Source organism: Etheostoma spectabile, chromosome 18 (genome assembly GCF_008692095.1).
Source record: "Etheostoma spectabile isolate EspeVRDwgs_2016 chromosome 18, UIUC_Espe_1.0, whole genome shotgun sequence".
In the NCBI taxonomy this organism is placed as follows: Eukaryota; Metazoa; Chordata; class Actinopteri; order Perciformes; family Percidae; genus Etheostoma; species Etheostoma spectabile.
Window position 1 is genome coordinate 17,599,408 of NC_045750.1, and position 9,722 is coordinate 17,609,129.

Below are 9,722 nucleotides of genomic sequence, written 5' to 3' on the forward strand. Positions count from 1 at the left end.
AAAGGCGCTGTTAAATAAAATGTATTATTATTATTATTATTAAAACGCTTTTGAAAAGACTGCTAGCTTTGCTACAAGCTAGCAATCAAACACAACAAAGACTGACAGTGGAATGGCGTTTTGAGCTAACGTTAGCAATCCAACAACCATAAATAACTATAACGTTTTTGAAATGATTCCCATCTTCTGTTTATTGTTTGTAATGAGAAAAGTTTATTATTTCATGGGTTTCACAAATTTTAGTATTACAGTTATGTCGCAAACTGTTTAAATCTGAGCATGCGCAACTAACATCTGCACTCGGCCAGAGCCGGTCTTACTCGACTCTCATCGGGTATGATGCGTTATGCCGTAATCCGTTTACATCTGAGCATGCGCGACTCAAATCTGCACTCTCCTCACATTGGGATGTGACAGTACGCGTTCTTTAACTGTCTATGAGTGTACCTGCTGCCTGCCTGTCGTTCTCTGAACCGTCGGCCCAGCGGGTTTGAAGATGACTGACTTAATTTCAACGACTTCTTAGCTCCGAGAAACATACAAACAGGAAGCAGTCAGGCTGCACGCTAACGCTAACAGCGCACTGACAGCACAACACCACCGTCAGCAGTCGTAGTAAGAACTGACAGGTATGTCTTCGTCCGCCGCACTAGACACCGCCGTTAAAAAGAAGCACGTTCGTTTCGCCAGCATGGAGGACGACAACGACGACCAGGAGGACACCCTGTTCGACAAAAGGAAGGATACAAGAAGAGGGCTGAGGAGTGCGCTGAAGGCGGTTAAGCGGGCGACGAAACCTGGATGCGACGACCGAGTGGATGTGGTCGGCGGAAGAAGGAGCGGACATGGCGCGTGCGGCCGCTGGATGGTCACCCTCGCCCTCTGTGCATCTTTCCTGGGCTTGGTACATTTAGCTAAAACCTGTGTGCTTATGTAAAAAACACGTATCAGTGAGTTTCCTCAGGCCTTCTCTTCATTTAATAACGTGCCAATGTGATAAGATATTAAAAAACAACGTCATTCTAATGTTATATTACCTGTAGCAGAAGCGGTTTACAAAATGAGTCCATAGTCCAGTTAATGAGTTTAGCGTGCTGAGAAAAGTGTCTGCAAACATTAAGTTTTGTGTGTGGTGTAGGACATGATTTTAATATACTAAAATATACTACATTTATCATGGGCAACATTATTATGCGCATCCACCAGAGCTGTAACAATTCCAAATTTTTCTGTACAATTGATTCATAAATTTTAAATGTATTCATTTCTTTTTCTAACAAATAACAGTTTTGAAGAAATCCCAGGGTAGCTACATCTTTTGGTTATTATATCACTGGCATGTGACCCAGATAATGTAGTAACAGCCTTTGAAGTAAACCACACCTCTTTATTATCATAAAACATTGTATTTTTTTCTTAAATAATCATCAAATTGAAAAAACTATCAACAGATATACCCCATGTGACCTTAGCTAATGAAGAAAGAAACAAAGAAAAGGCCATTACTCTAAAAATGTTGCGATTAGACAAATATGTCATAATTGTTACAGGCCTACATCCGTGCTTTCACTAGTTGTGACAAAGACACATTGAAAAAAGTCAGTCATTGATATCTTTTTGAATAAATTAAGATGGGTTTACTACTCCCAGAGTCAGGCTGTCACTCAACAATATGCCAGTTGTGATGTGCAAATGTTGCAGTATCCTGCACGAACAGGATTTACATAGTTGCAAAACTTGCTCTTCAGCTATGCATCAGATTACTGATATCCATCAGCACACTTTAAGGTGCTCTAAGGGATGTTGGCTGACGTTACTTTTTGTTGACATTCAAAGTATTTTCAAACAAAATGAGACTAGCTTGCCCCTCCCTCCTCCTCATCCCGTCACCTCCCCCTCCTTTCTGTGCTTCCGTACACTAACCCCCCCCCCAACCCCCACCCCCAAATCCTTCATGTCGGTTATTGGCTGGAACGCTGGAACACTGTTGTGTATGCATTTTGGTACAGGTGGGACAATTTGTTTTTGGTTTCCGTTTGAGATCCTGGGGCTGTCTACAGACTGTTTTTTTACAGTGTGTTCAGGGGACAGCAGCTAGCAGAGAGTGAGGAGATGTTTTTAACGTATTTCAGGGGACAGGCAGCTAGCAGAGAGTGAGGAGATGTTTTTACAGTGTGTTCAGGACAGGCGAGCTAGCAGATAGTGAGAGATTTTTTACAGTGTGTCAGGGACAGGCAAGCAATAGTGAGGAGAGTGTTTTACAGTATGTTCAGGGGACAGGCAGCTAGCAGATAGTGAGGAGATGTTTTTATACAGTGTGTTCGAGGGACAGGCACTAGCAGAGAGGGAGGAGATGTTTTTTACAGTGTGTTCAGGGGCAGGCAGCTAGCAGATAGTGAGGAGATTTTTTTACGTATGTTCAGGGGACAGGCAGATAGTGAGGAGATGTTTTTACAGTGTGTTCAGGACAGGCAGCTAGCAGATAGGGAGGAGATGTTTGCTTTATGTGACAAAAAATGTTGTATCCTAAAACGGCGTGACATCACTTAGAGCACCTTTTAAAGGGTCTGCGTATCCGGAACGTTCTCTTCCCCGCACACACAAGAGTATACAACACACAACACCACACACACACACCACACACCACACACACAAACCACACCACACCCACACACACACACAACCACACACACCCACACCACCACCACACACACACACACACACACAGGCTTTGCAATTTGGCATCCACTCCGTTTTCTATTCAGTTATGAGATAAAACAGCTGCCCAATACTTGAAAGAACAAGGGCATGGTTGTTAAAGAAACAGTTTAAAACACATTACCACTGAATTTGAAAGCTGCCTCTGTACCTTTTCTTCTGCATAAGTAAACGTCGTTACGATGGAGTCCAATAGACATTTTCAGCAGTATAATAGTCCGATTTCATTCAATGATTATACAGCACAAGGAGACCCCCATTAACCAAGAGGCAGATATCTTAATAGACTAGAATGAAATGCAGGCCAATACATATACAATACATACATACAATACTCCTCTCTTATTTTCCTAGGGGATGTGTATCTCTGTTCTTGGCCCCACGTTCCAGGACCTGGCTGTGAATGTGAAAAAGAACATCAGCAACATTTCTTACATCTTCGTCGCCCTCTTGCGGCTACATTGGCGGTCCCTCTTACACGCGTCATCTTCTCGACTTCATGAACCCTCATCTCCTGTTAGGTACCCTTCATCCACACAAATGGTGATGTGGGAGAAGACGACTCTTGGTATTGGCATTTCTTTAAACCAATCAATTGTCTTGGGCTGTGCTAATGTTACAGTCCCAGGCGGAGACCGGGTAACAGATTTAATTCCTGAAAGACAGGTGAAATAAGGAGAGATTTCCACGCAACTTTCTTGTCTTCTCCCAAACGCATCTGAGTTATTCATTCAGATAAATCATAAAACATGGCCGTATTTTCCATTTTTACCACATAACACCTATCACACCAATATAATTCACATTCTAACTTACATCAGTTATACAGGACCACAATGGCTGCGTAAGCACTTCACACACGGCTACGCTGTTATAAAAGTTATTGCTAACTAGCTGCCTAAACATAACTGGTCTTATTAACAGAATCCCCCACCAGACACGAAATACAGGATCAAACATTTACCTTTCTTAAAGCTATATACATAAAACCACAATTTATCATATATGGTATGTTTCATACCTTATTTACATACATATACAGTAGGAGATCTTCACTCTTATCACTTATTTACTCATAAACTTGTCAACCTAACCGTTTAACAATCAGTGTCGTAGCTTGAAATGCTTTGATATAAGTATCCTCGGATGACAACTAGCCGTCTGCCGTAACGTTATTCATTGTGGCCGCCCCAGTCTGTTCGCGAGGCAGTAGCAACCGTTACAGCCTACTGTTACTGGTTAGCCTACAGCAGCTGCATAGTGCCTCAAAGTAAACTTTCTATTTACACTTGTATTCTTATATTACAAACAGTTGTCAAACGCGTTAAGAAAAAGGTTGAGACCCTAACAAGTAAAGAGGGTGCCGTTACCCATTACTGACCTGAAAGACAGTGAAATAATGAGAGAGTTTGACACAGCAGCTTTCTGTTTCTCCAAACGCATCTGAGACGGGACAGAGGTGAGCTCGACCGACGTGACACACTGGAGGTCCGTCCCCATAGCAACGGAAACGCACTGCATTGTTCTGTGTCATTCACGTGACAGTAACTATATATATATATAGTATATATATATATATATATACACTCACGCCACTTTATTAGGTACCCAGTGCAGACGGGTGGATGCCCGACCCTCGTGCTGTAGACTTGCACTCTAGACTGCGCAAGATCAAACAAGGTGCTGAGCAATATCCTCAGGGAGTTTGGCCATATTGACATGATGGCATCACACAGTGCCGCGCAGATTTGTCGGGCTGCACATCACATGATGCGAATCTCCCGTTCCACCTACCCCAAAGATGCTCTATTGGAGATGAGATCTGGTGACTGTGGAGGCCATTTGAGTACAGCAAACTCATTGTCATGTTCAAGAAACCAGTCTGTGATGATTCCAGCTTATGACATGGCGCATTATCCTGCTGAAAGTAGCCATCAGAAGTTGGGTACATTATGGTCTAAAGGGATACATGGTCAGCAACAATACTCAGGTAGGCTGTGGCGTTGCAACGAGTGCTCAATTGGTACCAAGGGGCCCAAAGAGTGCCAAGAAAATATTCCCCACACCATGACACCACCACACACCAGCCTGAACCGTTGATACAAGGCAGGATGGATCCATGTCTTCATGTTTAGACGCCAAATTCTGACCCTACCATCCGACTGTCGCAGCAGAAATCGAGACCATCGGACCAGGCAACGTTTTTCCAATCTTCTATTGTCCAATTTCAATGTGCAAATTGAGTCTCAGTTTCCTGTTCTAGCTGAAAGGATGGCACCGATGTGGTCTTCTGCTGCTGTAGTAGCCAATCTGCCTCAAAGTTCGACGTACTGTGCGTTCAGAGATGCTCTTCTGCCTACCTTTGTAACGGTGGTTATTTGAGTCACTGTTGCCCTTCTATCAGCTCGAACGCTGGCGGCCATTCTCCTCTGACTCTGGCATCAACAGGCATTTCCGCCCACAGAACTGCCGCTCACTGGATGTTTTTTCTTTTTCGGACCATTCTCTGTAAACCCTAGAGATGTTGTGCGTGGAAATCCCAGTAGATTAGCAGTTTCTGAAATACTCAGACCAGCCCTTCTGGCACCAACAATCATGCCACGTTCAAAGTCACTCAAATCACCTTTCTCCCATACTGATGCTCGGTTTAACTGCAGGAGATTCTCTTGACCATGTCTACATGCCTAAATACACTGAGTTGCCGCCATGGATTGGCTGCTTAGAAATGAGTGTTACGAGCATTGGACAGGTGTACCTATAAGAGTGGCCGGTGAGTGTATATATATATATATATATATATATATAATGTTTTGTGGACACCTACTTGGGTGTGCCACACTAAGCGCCGGACAGAGCAACGGTGCTGCTGCCTAATAGCCTTGGGAAGGAACTTGTTTTGGTGAAATGTGTATGTTCAAAAGTAGTTGTAGGCTATGTTCACCCTTGGGGTCTTTTTTTAAGCTGCCAGTGTCTGTAGTACAATATACAGAGTTTATATTTTATATATTTTTTCATATTAACAGAGTTTCCCTTCGGGGATCAATAAAGTATTTCTGATTCTGATTAATCCTATGGAGTAAACCGTGTTTGTCATGAGCGCTTTTTGAAATGTAACGACTTTTTTTTTCAGCTCGGAGCGTCTTTTTGTAAAAAAACGCCCTACGTCAAGCACTTTTTCGACGGTCGATCAATTACAATTGGAGTAGCCAGACTTGTCATTTCAACGAGAAAAAATGGCGTCGGAGCACAGAGAATTATAAGATATGACCGGGTGCTCCCTGTACAGGGATCTCACTTTGTTTTATCTAATGTTAGCACCTCTCTCTCTGTTCTTTCTCTAGCTAGGCCACTTTGTTTTATTTTACGTTAGCACCACTCTAGCTAGGATACTTTAACAGTAGCTGTTGTTATAACAACAAAAAACGCTTGCGGCTACTTTTTGGAACATAAACCCTGCCACTTTTCTTTTACTACTAAATTTTTTTATTAAGTGTTGCAAGAGAAAACTCCGACTGGACAGATAGTCTAGCTAGCTGTCTGGATTAACCCTGCAGAGATCTGAGGACCAGGTAACCATAGTCCTCAGAAATCCACCGGAGGTTAGAACGCCAACACAGAGACAGAGGAAGAAGACGGACATCCCGCCAAAATGAGGGACATCTGGCGGAATTTCCATCAACACCGGAGCAATCCCGGAAGTGGAACATTGTGGATATAGACTACCCTTTGAAACATACAAAACAACAAACAAAAAACTTAAAAATACGAGACACAAAAGTAGTTCACTATGAAAAAAATAAAAAGCAAAACTAAGCAAAATAAATAAATCCTCCGAAAAGGGAGTAGGAAGAAGCAAAATCCTCCTCTCTTTTTGAGGAGGTCCTAACTCTTTTTGAAATGTCCGTACCTTTACATCTTGAATTACAAAATAACCCTTGTCAATCAATCAATCAAATTACTAATCCGTCATTTCCTTAATTCAGGATTAACTTTATTGTCCCACATCGTAGGAAATTTGTCTTGGGCACTTAATCCATGCTGCAGCCATAGTAAAACCAAACACAGACAGCATGTACACACAACAGATACTGTACAATACCATACAACAGAGCGTACTATGGTCCTGATGCATTAATCAAAAAGAGAGATCACAAGTACAACACTTCCAAATCTCCATCATCATGTCTGTTCTGCCTTTTATTTGCGGCTCTTTAGGAGCTTAATAGACACTGGGATAAATTAGTTTTTTTCTCTCTCTGCTTTTCTTGTCTTCCAGGGGTTTCTATGCTGGTCACATCATTTGGAATGTGTGCGATCCCTTTCTGTAAGCAGGCTCTGGTCCTCACTGGGCTCATGTCCCTCATTGGGATGTCTATGGGCATTCTGGATACAGGTAAGACAACAATTCATATAAATACAATACATAGATGAGCAAATAGTACGAGGCTCGCTTACCAGGAGGGTAAACGTACAATATAAGTCGTGGTACAGTATTGGACTTTAACGCAACAGACGCATATTTGCCAAGTATTTCGTAGATGGATTGACCGTTAAAAGTAATTGTTTTATGCAAAGAATTGGAGGAAAAAATGTAGTTTTCAACCTTTCAAATATGGATATTTTTTGATCTTTTGAAAACAGTTTTATTTCAAATTAAACTGAACTGTAACTCCTAGAGCGTTGATGCTATCAAGAAATTCAAACAGTTCCTGAAAGCAGAGAAAGAGAGCTATGTAGCATGTATGTGACATTACGAATCGCGAAGCCTCTGGTGATTCCCGCCCACACTGGATTCCAGTTACAGGAGGAGTTCCCTACCGCACTTAAACGGAACACTGCTAATGTTAATGTTATTCAGTTCAATTCAATTTTATTAATAGTATAAACTCATAACAAGACTTATCTCAAGACACTTTACAGATAGAGTAGGTCTAGACTAGAGTGCGGATCGGGCCGGATTTTTCTGTCCGAGCCAGGCCCGCGTCCGACAGAGCAGTAACCGAGCCCGACCCGAGCCCGACAGGCATTAAGATATTTATGTCCGAGCCCGACCCGAGCCCGACACAGTTAAAATCGCATTTGTTTCTCATAGGCTACTAATGACACATGTACGTTTGTTTGTGTGGAAAGCCGCTTTTATTAAGCAATTGTAGGAAGGCATTCGGAAATGTCAACAGATGAGCGCATCAATGCACACGGGGCAACAAGCGCCATTACCTACATAATAAGCTGTTTTAAATTCAAAATGTTCAATGCCTTATCGCGCTGAAGTGACCGAGCCCGACCCGAACCCGAGCATCCTTTCTAAAAATCTGTCCGAACCCGGCCCGACCCGTCGGGTCCCGTCGGGCTCGGGTCGGGTATCTATCCTCTAGTCTAGACCACACTCTATAATTTACAAAGACCAACAATTCAAATAATTCCCCCAAGAGCAAGCATTTAGTGCGACAGTGGCGAGGAAAAACTCCTTTTAGGGAGAAACCTGGGACAGACCCAGGCTCTTGGTAGGCGGTGTCTGACGGTGCCGGTTGGGGGTTTAGCGTCAATTATAGAAACACTAAAGATCGTGGAACGGCAGGGCGTACAGTGTGCCGAGCAGGATCATTATTAATAACACCTGTACACAAGTCAAAATGTCTGCTGTGGAAAAGCTCTGTTACTGGCTGGTAGTAGGAAGGACCAATCCAGGGTCAATTCACTCAGAGACCAGAGGAGCATCTTGCCTCCTCGACTCCTCCATTTTCCTCCCTTGCAGCGAAATCACGAGAGGAGAGAGGCAACAGGCAAACTTGTTAGGGATAAAACGTCCTTTCCTTTGAAGCGTCACGTGAATTCGTCAGCTGTTTGGGCGAAGTTAGCAACTCCTTCAGCTGCATGGCTCCAGGAAGGCTGCTCTTGAGTATCCTCGCCCATAGCTCCTCGATGATCCCTTCTTGATGACCGCTCATCGGGGCAGAAATAAGAGCTTTGAGACAGCCGAGGGCCGAGAAGTCGAGGAGCTATCATATAAGCCACATGAGAGTCAAATGCCTAAGCAGAGCAGCATTGGTGGGACAGTGGTGTAGCTGCTGAGCCAGCAGATGATAATCTACGTCATGTAAGAAAACATCCTCCAGATTGTTTTAAACCTAGATGAATTGGTTCTTTTTGGCCACTTGGGGGCAACAAGCTGTGAACACTACATTGCCATTTAAAGTTGATGTGGCGAATGTGTTTACACATCCAGCAGACACCGAGCAACATGCATTTGGAGTGGGAGACATGTTTGTTCTGATGACCGTTAGTTCCGTATTCTTTCTCGTTTAGCTGTTTTCAGTCTCCATTAACTCCGGAGGGTAAGATCTGTCTGTTTAGCTGCTAGATGCTCCACCATGTTCTCCCGCTAGTCTCTGTGTTGCTCTGCTGTGGAGCAGGTATTGTTCAGTGGGTTTGCAAAGATGAATCAATTAATCAGATCCTCCAGGATTTTGCGATGTCGCGATTGCGCCAATACGCAAATTCAACCAAATTCAACCAATCCCTGCGACTTGTGTGACTCGCAATTTTGTCCAATCATCGCAACCTTTTCACAAATTGGACCAATAACTGGAGTTTCCTGTGACTTCAACCAATCCCAGTAGTTCCACGTGCCAGACTCTGTATCAGCATGTGGCTCTGAGAGACAATGACCAAGCGGGAGTGAGAACGGGTTGACGTCACACGTACGCCCCCATATTCATTTCTTGTCAATTGTGGACAATTCCACAGTGGTTGCATACATCAACTGCCAGAACGGCACTCGCTCACTACACAAGTTAGCTTGCATGGTAATTTTGTGGAGTGGTGGAACAAGTCTGGCAGAGATACGGTCAGGCAGCCGTAGATCTCTTCGCCTCGCAGGAAAACACACCGTGTCCAATGTTCTTCTCTCTGTCAGACGTAAATGCACCGCTGGGTGTGGAAGCTCTAGCTCACCCGTCGCCAAACGTGCTACTCTACGCACTCCCCCCCCCCCCCCCCCCCCC

The 9,722-nt window shown here is 43.7% G+C and overlaps 1 protein-coding gene across 1 annotated transcript in view; it reads left to right on the forward strand.

Moving 5' to 3' along the window:
* Positions 1-354: 354 nt before the first annotated feature.
* Positions 355-9,722, forward strand: part of mfsd4b (major facilitator superfamily domain containing 4B) — a 12,869-nt gene continuing 3,501 nt past the window's right edge. Inside the window, 4 exon segments of the mRNA XM_032542433.1 lie at positions 355-904; positions 3,073-3,164; positions 3,166-3,239; positions 6,995-7,111. Of these exon segments, the coding sequence (XP_032398324.1) occupies positions 632-904; positions 3,073-3,164; positions 3,166-3,239; positions 6,995-7,111 (556 nt within the window). The 5' untranslated portion in view covers positions 355-631.